At 38.6% G+C, this 23,045-nt stretch overlaps 1 protein-coding gene and 1 non-coding gene across 2 annotated transcripts; one reads left to right on the forward strand and one right to left on the reverse strand.

The window, feature by feature from the left end:
- The first annotated feature begins 828 nt into the window (after positions 1 to 828).
- Positions 829 to 1,678, forward strand: LOC122282264. Its single transcript, XM_043094217.1, has 3 exons — positions 829 to 966; positions 1,344 to 1,434; positions 1,530 to 1,678. Exons 1-3 carry the CDS (start codon positions 829 to 831, stop codon positions 1,676 to 1,678), a joined length of 378 nt encoding a protein of 125 aa, XP_042950151.1.
- A 16,641-nt stretch (positions 1,679 to 18,319) lies between these two features.
- Positions 18,320 to 18,423, reverse strand: LOC122283599. Its single transcript, XR_006230996.1, has one exon. It is a non-coding gene; the product is annotated as a small nucleolar RNA R71 (small nucleolar RNA).
- Between the last annotated feature and the right edge of the window lie 4,622 nt (positions 18,424 to 23,045).

Here is a 23,045-nt window from a genome sequence, read left to right on the forward strand (position 1 = left end):
TGTCCTTAACATACGAAAAACTACCTAAAATCTATTTTAAGTGTGGTAGAATTAAACATGATAATGATGGTTGTAAGGGGGTGAATGGGAAGAGGGGTAGTATGTAATATGGTAGCTGGTTGTGAGACCAGTTCAGATCCAAAGGGAAAATTGTTGAGAAGATGGGGAGCTTTGGGCAGGAGGATGAAGGGGAGACTAGTGAAAGGGGGATTAGGGGAAGTGAGACTACAGAAAATTCTGCTCCGAGAATAATGGAGACATTAGAGGTGATGGAAACTGATGTGGATGTGCTGGTTGAAGGCAAGACTAGTGGGGGGATTCGGGATGGGGTTGAGATTCCTGCAAACATTGTGTTTGAAGAAATGCTAGAGGGTAGTATTGGAAGTGGAAACAGGGAGGATGTTGCTAGTATTATGCAGTCTATTAAGAGGGAGGGCGTGGGGAGTGATATGGGTGCTGAAGGAAGGGATATTTCACAGGTTGAGTTGGAGTTTGAAGATAGTCCTCAACAGCTTGTGAATGCTGACATTTGCATTGAGAGTTGTATGGAGACAAGGGAGTAGAGGAGATGGAAAATAAGAGCAAGTAGGAATGGTTGTCAAAAGCTTATTGTGGGTTCTTATGGGGGTGAAAGGAAGATACAAGTGAGAGGAGCAGTGAATGAGGTGAATGGGGTAGTGAAGAGGCGCAGAAGGCTTGGGAAGGAGTTAAGGGGTGAAAATAACATGTTATTGGTGAAGGCTGTGAAACAGCCTTGCCAAGAATTATGAAAATACTAAGTTGGAACTGTGGGGGGCTTGGGAACTCTTGGATAGTTCAAAACCTTCAATGGTTGAACTTGAAAAAGTCTTCATAAAGGAAGAGGTTGTTGAGGCTCTAAAACAAATGGCCCCTTTAAAGTCTCCAAGACTAGATGGTTATGGAGCATGCTTTTATCAGGCTTATTGGAGTATTGTGGGAGAAGAGGTAAGTAATGCTATCTTGGCTTTTTTTAATGGAGAGGGCAGCTTGGAGGAAACTGTTAACTGCACCTATATTGCCTTAATTCCTAAATTAGCTAACCCTGCTATATTGCTAGTGAATTCAGGCCTATCAGCCTATGTAATGTATTATACAAGTTGGTGTCTAAGGTATTGGATAATAAGTTTAAAGGAATCCTTCCTCAGATAATTTCAGGCAATCAAAGTGTATTTATTGAGGGAAGACTAATTACATATAATGTGATAATAGCTTATGAAGCTCTCCATACCATGAAAGTAAGGCAAAGAGGAAGGGTGGGCAGTATGGCACTCAAATTAGAAATGTCCAAAGCCTATGATAGGATTGAGTGGCTGTATTTGCAGGTAGTATTGGAGAAGATGGGGTTTGCGAAAAGGTGGATTAATTTGATGATGAAATGTGTGTCATCTATGAATTATTCTGTGTTAGTTAATGGTGAGCCAGGGAAGACTATAAAACTCTCAAGGTGGATTAGACAATGGGACACTATATCCCCTTATCTTTTCATTCTATGTATGAGGGTTTGACAGCTTTGATTAATGTAGCTGAGAGGATAGGGTTGTTAAGAGGGGTTGTTGTTTCTAGAGGGGGCACTAAAATTAGTTATCTACTTTTTGCAGATGACTGTGTCATCTATGGGATGGCCAAGCTATCTGAATGGCAGCAAATACAAAGTTGAAGATATATGAGGGTGCCTCGGGCCAATGCTTGAATTTTCAAAAGACCACTATCTTCTTTAGTTCAAATACTGATCAAGCGTAGCAAGTGTTTTAGCTTGTGGAAGTTAAGAGAAGTATCTCGGGTTGCCAACCATGGTGGGAAGGGCAAAGTTTACAGAATTCAGAAACCTGAAGGAGAGGGTATGGGCAAAGATTTCGAATTGGAAAAACACTTGGTTGTCATAGGCTGGGAAAGAAGTTTTGCTCAAAGCTGTTGTTCAAGTAGTGCCAACTTATGCTATAGAGGGTGGTTTAGAACTCTCCGACCAGGATCAATCAACAGCTTCGAGGAATTGGCCAAGCAGTTCTTAACACAATTTATGCCAAGTAGAAGGTGACGACGCCCATCGGCATACCTTTTAACAGTTAAGCAGAGAGAAGAAGAGAATCTGAAGACATACCTCACCCGTTTTAATATAGAGAGGTTGACAACCGAAGATCAAGACAAGAAAATCACTCTAGCCTCCCTCCTGGGTGGGATTTGGCCGCGCAGCCCTTTTATGGTCGAGTTAGCCAGGAGGACCCCATCTACTCTGAGGGAGTTCATGGACAGGGCAGATGACTTCGTAAATTCTGAAGATACACTGCAAGCCCTTGTAGACCGGAGAAGAGATGAGCAGAGGGCAGAATGTAAGAACAACCTAGGTGACAAGAAACTTACGTCAGGTCATCGGGATAGAAGACAAGAAAGATGACCATAGCACAACAATAGATTGATGTACAATAATCTATATGTGCAAGAAAGGGAGGAGCCGGATAGAGAGTATTGCCAGTCTAGAGCAGGCAATTGTTATTGTAAATACCACCAGACGGGTTCGCATTGGATAGAAGACTGCATGACCATGAAGAAAAGGGTCACTAAACTGGTGGGCATGGGAGAGTTAGAGCAAATGGTTGCAAAACGCTCAAAGCCTAAGTGACGGTATGAATGAGAACACAGCTAGCAAAGAGAGGACAGCCCAGGTAGGCTACAAGATACTTGTGGCAGCAGTAGAGATGGAGTGCTCTCAAATGATGATAGGGACAGGGCGCCCCGAGGTGAAATCAGATGAAGTTTCTCGACCGACGGTAGGATAGGAGAAACATATGGTGAGCAGGTTTCCTGCCCTAGGAATGCAGAGCACTTGGAGAAACCTTACCCATGATAACAAAATCAGTCTCGCTTTACCCATAGAAGTGGGATGGAGGTCAAGTCTTCACGACATTGCAAAAGGGAAAGGTTAGGGACTGCCCAATCATTAAACACCAATGACGAACTATTAGCCTCGTGGGTGCCATGTAAAAAGGTGGGAAAGGTCAAGGACCGCTTGACCTTTAAACACCAATGACGAGTTATCACACTCGCGGTGCTATGTAAAAAGGGGGCGGAGGTCAGTAGACCACGCCACCCCTAAACACCAATGATGAGCTATCAGCCTCATAGTGCCATGTAAAAAGGTCAGGGACCACCCAATCATTAAACACCAATGACGAGCTATTAGCCTCGCAGTGCCATGTAGAAAGGCGAGAAAGGTCAGGGACCGCCAGACTTTTAAACACCAATGACGAGTTATCACACTCGCGGTGCAATGTAAAAAAGGCGCGGAGGTCAGTAGACCACGCCATCCTTAAACACCAATGATGAGTTATCAGACTCGTGGTGTCATGTAAAAAGGGTGTGGAGGTCAATAGACCACACCACCCTTAAACACCAATGACGAGAAATGAGTCTCGCGGTGCCGTGTAAAAAGGTGGGAAAGGTCAGGGATTGTCCGACCACTAAACATGAATGGCGAGCATCAGCCTCGCAGTGCCATGTACAAAGGAAATTCCTCGATGGCCAAGTTAATCTTCTCGCTAGGAAGCCCATCGCCACCAAAGCAAGGCTTAGGTATTTAAATCTCAACTTTGTACATTTTTATTATACTAACCAATTTTGTTTTTAGTAAACCAACGCCTTTGGGCGAGCAACAGCACAAATGCCTATAGGCGAGCAAGAGTCAACTATACATATGCCTCTGGGCGGTCAACTATACATATGCCTCTGGGCGGTCAACTATACAAATGCCTCCAGGCGAGCAACCATACAAACACCTCTAGGCGAGCAAAAGGACAAACGCTTCTAGGAGAGCAACACGACCAACAACTCTGGGCGAGTAAGTACTTAGCAGTCTCAACAGTGCAAAAATACTGTTAAAAAGCACTCAAGGACAAACCGTTTTTCCATGCAATAAACAGTCTCTCAGGCAAACGTCCACAAACTCAAAACTGAGCTCCACGCTCACACTTAATGTAGTCGAGTACATCTCCCGCCTATCTCTCCAAGCTAAGCCTCTCACCGCTTAGCACGAAACAAACAAAAAGCCAGGGATTAGACAAAAAACTAGGGATCGAGCATGATACTAGTGACCAAGTTTCTAAATTTATTTTGCAAATTATTGACTTGAAGATTCTCAAGGCTTTCTAAGGCTTCACAGCTACCAGAATTTCTTTTTCTGCAAGTTACCTTAATTATGGTTGACTTGAAGACTCCCAAGACAACCAAAAGGCTGAGCTACCAAAGGTCGAGCCTCATGCACGGTGCAGCGAACTAATAGCAAACCAAAAGGAAGTGAAGACACCCACGCACACTAACTAGCATGGATCCTTGGCAGGGTAGGGAAAAACAAAAGCAAACGAATGCCCAAGAGCTGATGGGGTAAAATGCAAGTAAAAAGAATGCAAAGTATTTAATTTCCCACGTGATTATCACGAAGGAAATTAGCGGGGTAACTGGAAGGGATATTTGAGTCCCCACAACTTTAGTTAAGAGATAAAATCAAGAAGAGAAAAGACAGATCGACTCACTCTCCTAAGAGCAAACAGACTCACTCAGATTCCTAACAGGAGATAAACTCCTACTCCTAGAAGGAAACTGCTTCACATGACTTAGACTCCTATAAGGAAAAGGCTTCACAAGACTAATTAGACTTTTATCACTCCAATGAAATAACCTCTATAAATAGCCTAAAAGAGGTAACAAATTCTTAACTCTACTTCCTCTTCTACATACGCTTACTCTCATATTATATTTCTGACTTTGGCATCAAAGTTTCCTTAGGACAACCAGTGCTGCCCCTTAATTCGTTGTAGGTGATCCGTGTGGTAGGTGGCGGTGAAACATGTCCTTAACAAATGGTATGATTCGGTTTAAAATGAAAATGGCAAGAATGTCCTTTTCATGTTTCAGTTTTAAGGAAAACAATGGTGTTAGTTTGTGATACTTGTGATACTTGTGATTTGGCTATACCATGTGTTAGAGGTTTTGGATCTTAACAAAATGCTATGATTTGATATTTTGCTCTGTTAAGCTTTGATTTCTTAAGTAATATGTTTAAAGTTTGGAGCATGATTAAGTAATGATTTTTCATATTTTTGTACCTATATGTTTCAGCCAAGGCTTAATTTTAAAGTTCCATGTATGTATTTTGATATCTCATATTTTTTATGTTATCATGCCATGAATCGAACATGTTATGCTTGATTTTTTCATGCACGACATTTCATGTGTCATATGTCAAGTATAAGAACGTATGTCTTATGTCTCAGTACATATGCATTTTGTAGAAGTGTTTTCAAGGAAAAGAGTAAAAAAGTTTTATCACAACCCCAAATGCTAGGATGGGGTATTGTCCTAGTAGAACTCCTCTACCCCATTCTGGAGTGCTTAAGAATAGAGTGGTAACCCCTAGGTCGACAAAGAACCGTCATCGTGCCTCGAATGGATTCTTTTTAAAGGATGCTGGAGTGGGGTAGCATTTAAATCTAGTGGGTACCATGGCTAGGCGAGTAACTCGATGAAGTATTGTCATGTTACTATGATATGAATATGTTTAAGATGTATTCACCATGGTGTACGGACCATTGGTGGTGCAATAACTAGCAAAAACATGTAGTGCATAAAGGAGCTATGGTGTATCCACATGTGTTATAAGGACAAGGCAGTGTGCCTACTTGATATGATATGGATCACATCATATAAATCATGCGATATGATATGATATGTTCTAGATCACGTGATTAAACAAGATGCGAATGATGACAAAAGTATGTTTTCTAAAAAGTCAAGGAATTTTGTTACATGTCCTCTGAAAAAGGTCAAGTGCATAAGTAAAGTCTTCAGCCACGTCATGTGTCAAGTACATGTGCACGCATGCATTCCATGGTGTGCTGCTTGTATGCTTATGTTAATCATGGTATTTGTGTGCATGCTTGATGAGATTTCTTGAAATCATTGTGGTAGTTTCCACTACCATTCCCCTTCCGGAATGGTAGAAGTTGTAACAAGACTAAGATTAGTGAGTCAGGATGATGATCAAGGCTAAGGATGCGCTCAACTCAGAGAATGAATGGATTCAGTCATTACCTACTTGGAGATAGCTGAGATTAGAAGGATGCCTTAATGATTTCCTTTGTTAAGGCCTTTCTAGACAAAACTTGCTATGTTAATACGTACCAAGGAGCTTGATACTGCATTACTGGGAAGTATGATTTTAAAAAGCTATGAATAAAGTTGGGATATTAGTTTTGTTCTGGTACAACATTTTATGAGATGACCTATTTCGCTGCGATTTATTGCATACTACTAAAAACATTCAAGGAGCATGCATCTTAACGGTCATGTACTAGGGGTATGTAACTTTGTGTTACATGTCCCGACGTTTCAATCACCGTTCAATCCCAAGTGGGTACTAGGGGCATCACAGAGGTGGTATCAGAGCAATTATCTCTGGGAAAACCCACATGTCACTAGGAAACTGTACCAGAATATAGGTTTGAATTATTAGAAGGTATACACTTGAATTATTAAGTGTAGGCTTATACATGAGGTATTGATTATGCCTAAAGAATAATGCAATAGTTGTAGTACAGCTTTGAGGTGTCAATTCCACAGAGAAACAAATTAAAAGAATAGTATAGGGAACAAAGAAACTAAAGAAAAATATTAAATTATTAATGGAGAACAGAGATTAATTTTAAATACAAATTAAAATAAAGTGACTAATGGAAAAATTCCTCAAATTTGACGAACAGTAAAGCGTCGGGAATCCCTTGCATAAATCCAGTATTTTAATTATTATTAATTCATTGAATAACTCAATTTGAAATTCAATTGCCAAAATTTCCAATCCGAAGATATAGATTTATAAACTAAAATTAAACCAAATGTAACCCTTTGAAAAATCATTTACCACTTTTAAAATACGTAAATTATTATTACTATTGAGAAAATCCAATGATGACAATATACTCAGCGAGTGATATTTCAGTAAAGAATTAAATTAATATAGTTAAATAATTGATCCAAATATAATCAAAGAACTAATCCATTCAATGGAAAATGCATGACTAAATCCATAAATAGAATAAATTCTATGATTATTTGGAGAAGAAAACATCACCAATGAATTGAGAATGATAAAACAAAAGAGTTTTAGTAATTGAAAGTCAAATACATAAATTAAAAACAAATTTAAAATACCATCTAATGTGCGAGTTCATCCCTAGCCCTACTTGAGAATTTAGTTACTCATAAATATAATGGACAACAAAAATCTCAAAAGAAAAATAAAGCAAACAGCAGCCATGAGAATTAATTTTGTCTCTTCATTCTTCAGTCCATCCCCTTGTGTCTCTCCTCCCCTCAATTTCGTGCTAATGATATACTTATATAGGGTAGGAAAGAAACCCTAATGTCTTCATGATTCCCGTATAAAAAAATCATCTAAATTTTATGACTGATCTTGGAAGCCACATATGTGCTTTAGGAGTTTGAACATATAAATCCTTATTAGAGACTAATTTATAACCCTTTAAGATAGCTTTCCAACGCATCAATAATCACATCAATCCGATATGTGAATAGAAAGTTACGATTAAAATATTAAAGTATGTGCAAGCTATCTCCTAGCCAATTTCGGACTTAGACTTCTTACGGTTTCCTTTTGTGATTTTTTTCTTTTTTTTATTCTTGATCCAAATTGGTCTCAAACCCCATGGAATTCCTCATTTGAATTTGACTAGGCTTTGACTTGCTCTTTTATAAACTCTAAAATTAAACATAAAAATCTTCTTAGGAGTATCCTAAAGTAAATAGAAACTCAATTCAAGAATACACATTAATTTTTATGATCTGTATTTACATTTTAACATTTTAATCCAATAATAGGGTATTTAGAGTGCACTTTCATGCACTCATCAGGTATCAAAGCTTGATGGAAATTGATGTCTTAAAAGCTAGAATGCATGAGAATATCCATTATAGAATGGGGGCGACATGGATTAGTCGTCCAGAATCACAAAACAGATGCTGGCATGAGGACATAAGTTTGATCGAATCTAAGTTATGAATTTGGAGACTTTAAGAGGTGAGTTATCTTTTTGATATTTAAAGGTATCAACTTTGCAAATCATCAATAATGATTGCATATAAGGTTATAGCATGTGCGCAATTTGGAGAGCGACCTCTATCAGAACTTGAGGTTATAGATTGTGCAAGCTATAGGTATTACTTAAGGATATAGACTAGTCGAGATGGTTTTGGATCTACTAGAGAGCAATGTTTTAGATAAGATGTGTAAGCTTCTAGTTAGATAGTCACATCTGATCAAACCAAGGTAATAAGTACATATATATATGTATATATATACTCTGTTTCGTCTACTTGCTTTATTTACTTACCTTTTGGAGAATCTACCTTCTTCATTCAACTTGGTGAAGTCATTTCGAAGAAGCTAGTGGTATCTATGCAAGGTATCTTAGAACTATTTCGATGAACTGTTAGACTTATAACTACTGCATGACAACCTCCACTCTTTCTCGAAGAAGATTTGATTCTTTATAAGTCCTTTGGTGAAGTACGCATGTTGAGCTGAAGTATGATTCCATTCGTTAGGTCAGTTTTCTCCTATCCATAGGAAATATATGAATAAATTCTAGTTCTTGATCTTTATTCTTGTCTTAAGTCTTATCCTTGTAATGGGTTAATGCTAAATAGGGATTTCTAAGATTAAGATATTGGATCACCCTCTTAGCATCAAGTCTTAGCTATTATCGTGTTGATATTGTTGGTTGATGTGTAGGTGTGATGACCTGCTTTTATGTGTATTTTCACTGAAGGGTTGTTTTTAATTTAATTAATATATTAGTTTATTTATTTTAAATTATTGTATTTTAAATTGAGTTTAATTTATTTGATGTTGTGTTTAATTTATTTTAGTCGTTTTACGGTTTTTAATATCGTTTTCGGCAGATCGATTTTTTGGTTTCCGGAGTGAGGATTGGACCTCATTTCTTGCTTTTCTCTTTTTCTTTTTCTCTTTTTCCTTTTTCTTTTCTTCTTTTCTTTCCTTTCTTTCTTTTTCTTCTTTTTCCTTCCCGGTTTCTCTCTCCCCGCGCAGCTCTTCTTCCTTTTCTCCTTACCATTGCCGCCCCTTTGACTGCCCGGTGAGCCGCCGTCCGGCCACCGTGTAGTATACCACCCCCACCATTCTCTTTCCCTCCCACCAGAGATCATCTCCACCAATTTTTAGAGCCATCGGACCAGCCGTTAGCCGCCACGAGCCCCTGGAAGTCACGGCACCTGCTCTGTTTTTCCCCCTGTCGCCGGTTGCTTTCGTAGCCTAGAACTGCCGCTCGCCAGTGGCGTGGCCTACACCACCCACCTAGTTTTCTTCCCCTCTCACCGGTGAACATTCCCACCAAGATTCACCTCCATCTGAGCCACCGTTAGCCACCACGAGCTCCTTCAAGCCACACGGTTTTTCACCGATTCTGGTGTTGTCGCACCACCTCCGGCCACCATCTCTTCACAACTTCTTCCCCTACCTCTTGCCGACCTAAACCACCCATTTTTGGCCTTGATCCGTTGCTGGAGCAGCTCCCACGAGCTCAACTCTGATTTGAGCTTTTTCCGCTTCCTCCGCCATTTCCACCGCCAGCCATGGCCAAAACTCGTTTCCTTTAGCTTCATAAATATCTCAAGACCATTCCTTATCAATTTCGTGCCTTGGTTTGTCTCCGTTCGAAAGTGGGTAATTTATTACCCACGGCCACAGTGTAAATTACACTGTTACGTTGCTTTTCCTCCGCCGTTTGCAACACCGCGAGCTTTCAAAAAATACTGTATAGCACTGTAAGTATTTTTCAAACCCTAATTTTAGATTTAAATATATTTTGCTCATACAATAAATTATTTGCTGTTGGTTGGCTGATTCCAGACTGAGTCCGAGGAATTCGGGGGTCGGATGGATTGAGGACAGAGTTGCTTGATGTGTTGATTTGGATTGGTTGGTTGTCTTATGCCTTGAGGTTGCATTTATATTGCATTTATGCGCATTTGATTTTAATTGAGAAAATTGTGTTTTATTGGCGTAAATGGATTTCGGGTGCGTGTGTCTCACGAGCCCAAGCCGGGATGGGTTATTATCTCGGTGGAGCTCCTCTGGTCACTCGGGAGTGGATAATACTGAGTGACATCTTCTGGGTTGTCGCAGGGCGACGACCGAATTGCACGATATGGTAATGCTGTCGTGTCGACTCCGTGGTCCCTAGAGTGGCGGGGACTAGAGGATGGCCTGGCCAGGTACGCACTGGGCGTGAGTCTGGGCATCGCTCGTTTAGGTGTCACACGCGTAGTCGTTACCTACGGTTTGGCACAGAGCCAGGGTGTGCTGATGATCCCTAGGGGAGATCATGGTGCATGCATAATTGGATCGTTTTTATGGTTTTCAGATGCGGGCCATTTTCTGGGAAAGTGGTGAAGTTTGGTTTTGAGGTTTTTGATCCATTTTCTGGGAAAATGGTGGTTTGGGCCATTATCTAGGATAATGGCGAGGCTTGGTTTTAAGCGATATGTTTTTGTGGGCCAAATGGGTTTTTGGCGTGCGTGGAAAAATATGGTTTTACGGGACATGTGCATTGGTTTTTCTTTCATGCATATTGTTTGAGTTTTATATATTTTTATCTAGTGGTGTTTGGATTTTACTTACCTGCGGCACCATTTCTGGTACCGTAGATTTTGGTGTAGAGATCGAGGAAGAGAAGGAGGAGACTGAGCCCAAGGATGCGGCTCCGCTGGAGTTCTGAGTGGAGTTTATGTTTTGTATTTGGCTTTGAAATAATATTTTTGTTTTGTAATATTTTAATATGTATGTTTTGATCAGTTTTGTATTAAACTAAGAAAAGTTCTGGTACTTAGTTATATGACTTTGCTATCCGCTGCGTGTTTCTTCGTGCACAATTATTGCTTATACACTTGGCACACGTCGATAGGGTGGTGACCCGTGATGTCATCATCCGGACGTCTTAATTTTCCCGTGTTTGTGCGTGGGGATTTGGGGGCGTCACAGTAGGAGTGATTGGCACTAAGTTTCAAGGAATCATGAATTTTGACTAGCAATGTAGGAGATAATACGAGAATATGTGTGAAAGCTCATGGTTTTGGGAGATTGTCTATGTACTGCCAAGGTGTGGTAAGAGTTGACTCGGAAAGAGTGAATTTGGTTTAGAGAATGATGTCTCCATGGAACCTTTAGCTTTAGACATGTTAATAAGGTCACTAAGAGTACGTAACAGAAATGCATCCCCTTGTAATATGATGATTTGGGGAGTTTGTTTTAATGGATATTGAGGAAACTGTTTGCGATTTGGAGACCCTATTTCATTGGGAGATTGTTATGCCATAGGATGCATCGATGATTATTAAGGGTTAAGGTCATAGAAGCTTGCAGATAAGTAAAAGCAATTGAGATAATGGCTTGGATGCTAGTTTTTAGGCATCAATCATGAACAGTGTAATTTGAACTACAAGGCACCAATTCATAGGATCGCTGGATGTTGTGGATTAATTTGGTGGAATTAAAAGTTCTGATAATGTCTTTGGGGTTGTGAATGACACGAGGTATTGAAAAAAAAAATTTGATTGTGGTCTTGATCTGGGATTAGTGATACAAGGATAATCACATTATGAACTCTTGAGTGTGATTTTGTTTGGTCTCATTGTGACTAATGTCGATGAGATGCATAGTTTCCTTGGTTTCACAGGTTACTACTGAAGATTCATTGAAGGATTTTCTAAACTCTCTGATGGCATTGACTAGGAAGAATGCTAGTATGTTTGGAGCGAGAAGTGCAAGAAGACGTTCAAAACCTTAAGAGGAAGCTACCCACGCATTGGTTTTGGCTTTACCCAAACCTCATAAGCCTCACGTGGTATAAAGCGATGCCTTTAAGATGGGATTTGGATGTGTTCTAATGCAAGAAGGACAAGTAGTCGCTTATGCTTTGCGACAACTTACAAATAACGAACAAAATTATCCTACTCACAACCTACAATTAGCTGCAGTAGTTTTTGCATTGGAGATCTGGAGACATTACCTATATGGAGAAGTTATCCCGAAATTATGTTGAGGAAATAATTCGTTTGCACAGAGTGACAAAGTCTATAGTTTCATACAGGGATACAAGATTCACTTCATGTTTCTGGCAGAGCTTGCAAAAGAGAATGATGTACCATCCAAACAAGAATCACTTCAAAAGATTCCACGACAACAAGTGTTAGAGGTATGGATTCCCTCATAGTTAAGGTTTATTTTGAGTTTTCTCACGTGCCGATTTCGAGGATGAAATCTATTTTTAAGGAGGGAGGATGTGACATCCTAGATTTTCATGAGAGACCTCGTTCGTATTTCTTTTGGATTTATCTCTTTATGGATTATTTGGCTAAGTGTGGGAGGATTTCTTTAAGCCATTTTCCATTCTTAGTTGTTGGATTGGGTTTTAGAGTTTTAAGTCAAAGAGCCCAAAAGGGGGAAATAGAAGATTTAGGCCCATGGAATTTGGCCCTTAAGGATTTTGGCCATGGAAGGCCCAAGTTAACCCATTGGATAAGGAGGATGGGAATTTTTGGCCTTTTTAGAAAAGAACTCATCATTTGGAACTTAGGAAAGTAGCAAGTGTGACACTTGTCAAGCATGCTTGAAGGTTTCTAGAAGAAACTAAGGAGATGAAAAAGTGGTAGGATTAGGCATTCACTCAGGGCACACACCAATTTCACCTACCCACATGCCACATGTCTCACATGCACACCTCACATCTAGATACATTGAACCTAGATGTAAAAATGGATGAGAAAATGAGGGGACATGGTTTCGGTAACCCCATGTGACAACCCAAGCTTGGCTAAGTATGGTTCGATGATCCAAACCCTTGCCACCAGTGTCATGTGTCATACATGTGAGGCACTATGTATCTAGTCATGATAGTGGACTAAGGGGTAGAGAAAGAAGTGTGGGGAAGCCAAGGGATGACTTGCATGCTTACACCTAATCTTTTGGCTAAAATTCGAATTCCAAGATAGATGCTCTTGGAAAAGGAGCCTAGGAAAGATAAAAGTGGATTTTCTAGGTGATTTGCATGGGGAAACTGAAGGGACACAAGGAAATTTCAAATTTCTTAGCTTACACTCAACATATGTTCAGTTTTTACCATGTGTCAACCATGCAATGAGCTTCTAGAAGAAAAGATGAAGAGATGCATGAAAATTACCCTGTACCCCTAAGGTTTCGGCCACCACACTGCCACATAAGGAAGTGGGAGAGCCACCTAGGAAACATGCATAGGAAGAAGAAGCTTCTTACTTAGAGAAGAGTGAAAGATACACGGGAAAAAGGAAAAGATACTTGGGAAAAGGAAAAGGCACATGGGAAAAGGAAAAGATACATGGGAAAGGAAGGGATGCATGGGAAAAGGGAAGGATGCATGGGGAACACACACTCACATTCTACATGCCACTTGCCACTTGGCAAGCATGCACAAGTCTACAAGGCTTAAGCCTTGGGTTAAGATTTATCAAATGACAATTTTTCCCTAGAGATTCATTGAATCTAGGCCATTTGGAGGGGCAAGCCCAAGGAGCCTCAAAGGATTTCAAATTTTGGCAAGAGAGCCATGCCACTTTCCCCACGTTCATCAGTCATAGTGCCACTTGTCCCACATGCACCAGTCATGCCAATTGTCCTTCATGCAAATGGTTACTAACAACCAAAAGGATTTTTTTAGGGGAGTTCTATATAAAGGAGGAGGACCTACATGACCAAGGGCTTTTTCTTTTGCCATTTTAGGATTTTTCATGCTCTGAACCTCTCCACACTCTCTTACACAACCACTTGGAGATTTTCCCTACTTTTGTACATTTTCTTTCCAACCAAACAGGGTAAGCTTTACTCAAGGAGGTATTCTTGACATTAGCAAGTAGGAGACATGGTGAGGACTCGGTTTTCCTTGATTTTCTTCACCCACAACACATTTTCAACTCGAAGAAGGGATGGGGATCCCTAAAGGGTTCGAATATGGTGTAGCACACACGATTTAAACACCTTTTTCATGTGAAGCAAACTAGGACTTCCTAGAAATATTTGAAGCCAAAAATGGAGGGCACAAATCCTCCATGTAATTGGCCACCCTTGACTATTTCCACCATATCTCTTTGATTAGAATGAGAACATAGGGAAAATGAAAGGGTTTCTTGACTTAAAACCCTAGAGGCTGAATGGTCTAGTTTTGTTTGAGCCCTAGTGGTAACCCTAGAAACCCACACACTCAAGATCACAGATTACCCTCATTCTAACTACTTACACTTTGATTTAGAGCTTGCTACTCGTTTCTTTACATGGATTTTTGTAAGTATACATTCAACTTGCTCTTGGTTAATATTTGCATATATTTGTGTAAATCCTTTTATTGTTATTGTTGTTTTGATGTTTGCTTGAATATGCTTATATGAACTTGGAATATGAATATGTAATGAATGGTATGATTCATTTTAAAATGAAAATGGCAAGAATGTCCTTTGCACATTTCTGTTTTAAGGAAAACAATGTTGTTAATTTGTGATACTTGATGATTCGTCTATACCATGTGTTAGAGGTTTTGGATCTTAACCAAATGCTATGATTTCGTGCTTTGCTCCATTATGCTTTGATTTCTAAGTAATATGTTTAAAGTTTGGAGCATGATTTGGTGATGATTTTTCATGTTTTTATATCTATATGTTTCGGCCAAGGCTTAATTTCATAGTTCCATGTATGTATTTTGATATCTCATATGTTTTATGTTATCATACCATGAATCAAACATGTTATGCTTGGTTATTTCATGCATGGCATTTTATGTGTCATATGTCAAGTATAAGAATGTATGTCTTAAGTCTCATGTCACATGCATTTGGGAGAAGTGTTTTCAAAAGTGTTTGCAAGGAAAAGAGTCAAAAAGTTTTATCACGACCCCAAATGCTAGGACAGGGGATTGTCTTAGTGGAACTCCTCTATCCACTCTGGAGTGCTTAAGAATAGAGTGGTAAGTCAACAAAGAATTGTCGGCTTGCCTTGAAAGGATTCTTTTTAAAGGATGTCGGAGTAAAGTAGCACCTAACGCTAGTTGATTCAGCTGAAATATTGCATGTTTTAACTATTTAAAACCAATGTATTTTAAATTCTTCGTGACACTATTATTGGTTTTAGATGAAAAAATAGTTAATAAGCATAAATAAGAGTTGTGATTTTTAATTGATTGATATCATGTTTATGCTTAATTTTATAACTATATTTTAATGGGACAATATTTCCTCACATATATAGTCTATTTTTGATAATCTTCTTTTCTTTTAATTTGTATTTGAGTGCTATTTTTATCTCTTATTTTCAGCTCAAATAAAATTCACATGAGGGAAGTGGTGTACTTCAGCAGCTAAAAAAGAAAAGACGAAGATTTTTGGTGGAGTGTGAACGTAAGAAGCGGTAGCTTGTTGATGGCTTCCGTTGGTGCAGCTAAAGTAGACTTGATTGAAAGTGCTTAATCCTCCGATGCTGAAAACGTGGTAGTTGATAGTCAAGTATAATCTAATAAAGTTGATGACTTCGGTTGGTGCAGCTAATTTGGAGTAGAGTCTCGTTTGATGTCTTGAGTGAGCTGTGCTTAATTGATTAGAGAAGAGGGAAGTCGGCTGCTTCATTTCTTTATTATCCAGGAGGCGGCTAGCTGTAAAAAGTGGAGTGTGAATGTAATTAGAGGCAGCAAGCTGGGAGTTGTTCCAGTTTGAATTTTCGGTGGGATTATTTTTCTAAGAAGGAGTCGGTGGGTTGGTGAGACGTAGACGTTTGGAGTTTAGCTATTTAAAGATTGTTTTTCTTGCTAAAAAGAAAAAAAATAGGGAAGACGTGGGAAGAGACATAGAGAGAATTACGTGAAGGTTGTAGGCGATTGAGGTGAGTCGGCTGGATTAATTTGATTGGAGGGAGAGGGCAGGTTATGTGGGGGATAGAAGGGAGTTGAGGTGTGTTGGTCATGAGTAGAGAGGGAGAAAAGAGAGGGGTACGTGGTGGTAATTGAGGAAGCACCGAGTAGAGAATTATAGAGAGGGTGAGAAGAGATGTGCTTGAGTTGGCTGGATGTGAGAGAATTTATCTTACTGGGCAGCTTTAATTCTCTTGCAGGAATTGAGTTATGCTGGAATTGAAGGAAGAGTCAGTGGATGCTTTAGAGTTGAGGTAAGTCGGTGCTTGAGTCATTGAACAAGAGAGGTAGACGTGTGAGTTGAGAGAGAGAGACGTGTAGGGAGTGAGAATTGATTAAAAGGGGTAGGCTGGGATTGATGTACGTGGAAGTCTATAGAAAGGGAAGAGAGTGCACTGCCGTGTTTGACTTGGTTTTAGTGAGGTTTGAGTGAGGAGTCTTAATAGGTGAGTCGGTCAGCTGGGATTAAGGGAAATTTTTGGCAAGAAGTCGGTGCAGTAGGTACATGAGAGTTGAGAGAATTGGAGAGGTCTGTAGGCGAGAGAGAATTGGAGGGATGGATTAGAAGGGTGTCAGTGATTCATTGAAGAAGTCAGTGCTGGCTGAAATGTGTAGTCGATGGTCATGTATTATGTAAAGGGGGATGGAATTAAGGAGTGAATTGGTTATTTGTCAAAAGGGAGAAGTCGGCTGGAGCTGGGAATATTGTTTCCAAAGGAAAAAGATTGGGATTAGTTTGATTGCGTGGGATTTATTCCTCTGTATCAACTGGATTTCGAATTTTGTTATTTCTAAATTATTGCTCAGTATTTTTTATGTTTTATTTTTAGATTTCTAATGAAGAATATTTATGTGATTTCTATCGTACTTGTAATAAATATGTTTGGTTAAATTTTCATACTAAGGTTAGAGATGAATTTTAATAATTTAAATATTGTTTTCGGATCCACGTAAAATTTATTCTGCGAGCTTGATCGATTAAAGGATTTTATTATTGGATATTTTGATTATCTATATACTCATCTTGATTCATTGTGATTTTCGAATACAGTGAATGTTTGAGGAATCCTTGTGGTATTCAAATAGATTTGTAAATGTTTTAATCATCAATCGTTCACACTCAATCATAAGCGATTTTTTTTCTCGATCTTAAATGCTAAATCTTCCAATTAAACGGAATTATTATTCTAGTTTAATTGAAGTAAATCGATCGGAAACAATATCATAAATTATTAAACGGATCCTCGAAACCTTAGTCTTTCTCCATATTAATTCTTTTTATCATTTTAGTTTGATTCAGTTATTTTATCAATCTTCATTTGATTGCACGTTTCTTTTAGTAATTTTGTTTCATTGTCTGAATTTATTTTCTTTATCCCAAAAGTCAATCCCTGTGGATTCGATCCTGTAAGATACTACAACACCTGTATACTTGCAGGTAAAACTGCACTAAATTTTTGGTTCATTAATTTGAGTCAGAATTTAGGCGCACCAAGTTTTTGGCGCCGTTGCCGGGGATTGCAACGTGTGATAATTGTTTTTTAGAAAAGAACAGAATTTTTTTTTAATCTTTTGCTAATTGTTTTTCATATTCTTTTTGCAGGTACGATTTTTTACGGAAAACAGAGCATGTAACATTGCTTCCATATTCATACCATTTGGTAATCTCATTCCAAAATCTTTTTTTTTTCTTTTACTTTCTTGCTTGTTTTGCATTTTATTTTTACTTTTTGAATGTGCTCGATCCTCTATGATGAATGATCTCGTGGCAACGTGATCAAACGGGTAGATTGAGAAGAGAGGAAATTGTTTTAAAAGAATTGGTTGATACTTTGTCTGGTGATTCCAAAAATTCTCATTCTAATACCATGGCTGACAATCGTAGTGTTCACGACGAACAAGAAAATGAAGAGGCACAAAATAATTCGTCAATGAGAACTTTGCGCGAATATTTGTAGCCTACAAGGACAAGTACTCCATCTTGCATGATTTTTCCTATGAATATGGGAAATTTTGATTTAAAACCGGGAGTAATCTAATTACTTCCAAATTTTCATGGCTTAGATTCAGAAAGTCCTTATTTTCATCTAAAAGAATTTGAAGAAGTTTGTGCAACTTTACAAAACCAAACTATCAATGATGATGTTGTTAGATTAAAGTTGTTTCCATTCTCTTTGAAAGAAAAAGTTAAAAATTGGTTGAACTCCTTGAGACCAAGATCTATTGACACATGGCAAGAAATGCAAAGAGAATTTCTGAAAAAGTTTTTTCCTACTCATAGGACCAACACTCTTCGCAGAAATATTATGAATTTTTCTCAAAAGGAAAATGAAACATTTTTTCAGTGTTGGGAACATTTTAAAGAATTGTTGCTAACTTGCCCACATCATGGCTATGAGACTTGGCGCACCATTAGTTTTTTCTATGAAGGTTTAACATCTCAAATGCGTCAGTTTGTAGAAATGATGTGTAACGGTAATTTTTTAAATAAAGATCCTGATGACGCTTGGGATTATTTTGACCAGTTAGCTGAAAATGCCCAATCTTGGGATAACACAGATCGTTCTGATCGGTCAAATAAGCCCAAACTCAGTGCCATGTCTCAAGAAGGTATGTATGTTCTTAAAGGAAATGATGATGTGAATGCTAGGATAGCAAGTCTGACAAGAAAAGTCGAAGCCATGGAACTTAAGAAGGTAAATTCGGCTAAGGCCATTGAAAAAGAAGAAGAAAATTGTGGCATTTGTGAGATTAGTGGACACCTAACTCAGGATTGTCCAACAATCCCTGCTTTTAAAGAGGTGTTGCATGAACAAGCAAATGTCATGAATTCCTATAGGAGACCATTTTCCCCTTATTCAGAAACATATAATCTTGGATGGAGAAATCACCCCAATTTTAGTTGGAGGAATGAGTCTAATTCAAATCAAAATCCTCAAGGGCCATCTTCTTCTACTCCTTATGTGCCTCCACATAAGAAAACCCTTGAGGAGACATTATAGGCTTTTATGCAGGGACAAGCCAACATCAACACTCAGACAATGCAGGCCATTACTGAGATGAGAAGTTCTATTAGCGACTTGATCTCTGCATTACATGCTCAAGAAAAGGGTAAGTTTCCTGCTCAGCCTCAGCCGAATCCCAAAGGTAAGTTTGAGGTAAGAAATTCAAATCCTTCTGATTCAAAATTTGAACATGCCAAGTCCATCACCACTCTACGCAATGAAAAATAATTGATAAGAGTATTTCAACAATGAAAGTTGATGAGACCAACAACTCTTTAAATTTCAAGAGTGATGGTGAACTTGAGAAGGTTGAATTAGATATGCCTGTGAAAGCCCCAATACCTGCCCCATTTCCCCAAAGGTTGCAACATTCTCACAAGTTGGTTCAAAATGCTGATATTTTTGAAATTTTCAAACAAGTAAAAATCAACATTCCTTTGTTGGATGCAATCAAACAGATTCCATCGTATGCTAAATTTTTGAAAGATTTGTGCACAGTGAAGCGTACGATGAAGGTGCAGAAGAAGGCTTTTCTCACTGAGCAGGTAAGCGCCATCCTCCAGAACAATTCTCCACCAAAGTACAAAGACCCGGGTTGTCCAACAATTTCCTGCGTGATTGGAAATTTCAAAATTGAAAAAGCTTTACTTGACCTCGGAGCTAGTGTTAACCTCCTACCCTACTCGGTATATGAGCAGTTGGGTCTTGGTGAGCTTAAACCCACCAAGGTAACACTCCAACTTGCTGACCGTTCAATTAAAATACCGAGATGGATAGTTGAGGATGTGCTAGTTCAAGTAGGCAAATTTTATTTACCAGTGGATTTCATTGTTTTGGACACAGAACCTGTCTTTGATGTTTGCACTCAAATTCCTATAATTTTGGGTAGGCCGTTCCTTGTGACCTCAAATGCTTTAATAAATTGTAGGAATAGTGTGATGATAATTTCTTTTAGCAACATGACTTTGGAGTTGAATATTTTCAATATTTGTAAACAACCTGGTGATGATGATGATGTGCATGAAGTAAATCTGATCCAAACTCTTGTTCAAAATAAATTTGATTTGTCAAGTTTTTCTGACCCTCTTGAGGCTTGTTTGGTTCATGGTGCAAATTTTGATGATGATTTTGTGCTTGCATCTATGAATTTTTCGCTAGAATCTACTCCTATAATGGACACTGATAAATGGAGAACACGTTTTGAGGAATTACCACCTCATGATGTCGTGTCTTTCCCTTCAAGTGTGCAAACACCAAAACTTGACTTGAAACCTCTACCTGCTGATCTCAAATATGCATTTTAGGTCAAGCAGAGACATTACCAGTGGTCATTTCATCAAAACTGGATGAAATTCGGGAGAGCAAATTGATTGGTGTTCTCATTGAACACAAAGAGGCAATAGGATGGACCATAGCTGATATCAAAGGTATCAGTCCTTTGATTTGTACCCACAGGAATTATCTAGAGGACAATTCTAAACCCTCTAGAGAAATGCAGTGTGGACTGAACCCCAACATGAAAAAGGTTGTTAGAGCAGAGGTGTTAAAACTTCTGGATGTAGGGATCATTTACCCTATTTCTGACAGCAAATGAGTTAGTCCCACGCAAGTGGTACCCAAGAAATCTGGTATGACTGTAGTTAAGAATGCTGATAATGAACTGATTCCAACTAGAGTTACTACTGGTTGGCGTATGTGCATTGACTACAGAAAACTGAATTCTGTCACCAGAAAGGATCATTTTCCCCTACCATTCATGGATCAAATCATTGAACGTGTAGCAGGCCATAAATTCTATTGCTTCCTAGATGGTTATTCTGGATATAACCAAATTGAGATTGCTCCTGAAGATCAAGAAAAGACCACTTTTACATGTCCATTTGGTACCTTTGCATATCGAAGGATGCCATTCGGACTTTGTAATGCTCCTGCTACATTTCAATGATGCATGATGAGTATATTCAGTGACATGGTAGAGCGTTTCATTGAAATATTCATGGATGATTTTTCTATTTTTGGTGATTCATTTGATGAATGTTTGACTCATTTGGAAAGAGTGCTGATTAGATGCAAAGAAAAGAATTTGATTTTAAACTGGGAGAAGTGTCATTTTATGGTCACTCAAGGGATTGTTCTTGGTCACATTGTTTCTTCTCAAGGTTTTGAAGTGGACAAGGCCAAAATTGAATTAATTTCTAAATTGCCCATCCCAAAGAACATCAGGGATATCAGATCTTTTCTAGGTCATGCAGGTTTTTACAGGAGGTTCATTAAAGGCTTCAGCACAATTTCTAGACCTTTGTGCAATTTATTGTCAAAGGAAAATTCTTTTGTGTGGACTGATGATTGTGAGTTAGCTTTTACAAAGCTAAAAGGTATGTTGATTTCAGCCCCAATTATGCGATCACCTGATTGGAATTTACCATTTGAGATTATGTGTGATGCTAGTGATTATGCTGTTGGAGCTGTGTTGGGCCAACGTAAGGACAAAAAGCCTTGTGTTATTTATTATGCAAGTAGAACTTTAAACAGTGCTCAAGTGAATTATTCAACAACTGAAAAAGAGCTACTTGCAGTAATTTTTGCACTTGACAAATTTCGCTCTTATTTGATTGGATCTCAAAGTGTCATTTTTATTGATCATGCTGCGTTAAAGTACCTTTTAGCGAAAAAAGATGCAAAGCCCAGGTTGCTTAGATGGATCCTTTTGTTGCAAGAATTTGATTTGATAATCAAAGATAAAAAAGGAGTTGAGAATGTTGTTGCTGATTATCTGTCTAGACTTGTTCTTTCAAATTCCATAGAAACAGTTCCTATTAAAGACACATTTCCAGATGAGCAACTTTTTGGTATATCTCAAGTGCCATGGTACGCTGACATTGCTAATTTTCTTGCTACAGGTGAAATTCCTCACATTTGGACTCAACAAGATAAGAGGAAATTTTTTGTGGAGGTAAGAAAATTCTTTTGGGATGATTCATATCTGTTCAAATATTGCCCAGATCAGATAATTAGACGATGTATTCCCAATAACGAATTTCAAAGCGTGATAGCTTTTTGTCATTCTGGGGCATGTGGTGGCCATTTTTCTGGAAAGAAAACTGCTTTTAAAATTTTGCAATGTGGTTTCTATTGGCTTACCATTTTTAAGGACACCCATGAATTTTGTAAAACTTGTGAGCGTTGTCAAAAGTCAGGAGGTATTACCCGCCGGAGTATGATGCCATTAAATCCAATTTTGGTTGTTGAAATATTTGATTGTCGGGACATCGACTTCATGGGACCCTTCCCAGTTTCTTTTGGCAATCTCTATATTTTGGTAGCTGTGGATTATGTGTCCAAATGGATTGAAGTTGTTCCATGCAAAAACAATGATCACATTGTGGTACTGAAATTTTTGAAAGAAAATATTTTATCGAGGTTTGGAACACCTCGAGCCATTATCAGTTATGGGAGTAAACAATTTTGTAATAAACCTTTCGAGGCCTTAATGCGAAAATATGGTATTACTCATAAGGTTGCTACCCTTATCATCCACAAACAAGTGGCCAAGTTGAGGTATCTAATCAGGAGATCAAAAAAAGTTTAGAAAAGACGGTTAACCCAAGTCGCAAAGATTGGTCTTTACGACTAACCGATGCACTTTGGGCATACTGTACTGCTTTTAAAACCCCGATTGGTATGTCCCCATATCGACTCATTTTTGGAAATGCATGTCACTTACCTGTGGAATTGGAACACAAAGCTTATTGGGCAATCAAGCAATTTAATTTTGATATGGATAAAGCTTGCTCTCTTCGTAAGATTTAGCTTAATGAATTGGAAGAAATCAGGAATGAAGCTTACGAAAACTCTCACATTGCCAAGGAGAGAATGAAAATTTTTCATGACAAAAATATTTTTCGAAAATCTTTTGAGCCTTCCCAAAAAGTTTTGTTGTATAATTCAAGGCTTCATTTGTTTCCTGGCAAGCTTCGATCCCGATGGATTGGCCCCGTTATTTTAAAAACTA

This window comes from Carya illinoinensis, chromosome 11 (genome assembly GCF_018687715.1).
Source record: "Carya illinoinensis cultivar Pawnee chromosome 11, C.illinoinensisPawnee_v1, whole genome shotgun sequence".
Classification (NCBI taxonomy): domain Eukaryota; kingdom Viridiplantae; phylum Streptophyta; class Magnoliopsida; order Fagales; family Juglandaceae; genus Carya; species Carya illinoinensis.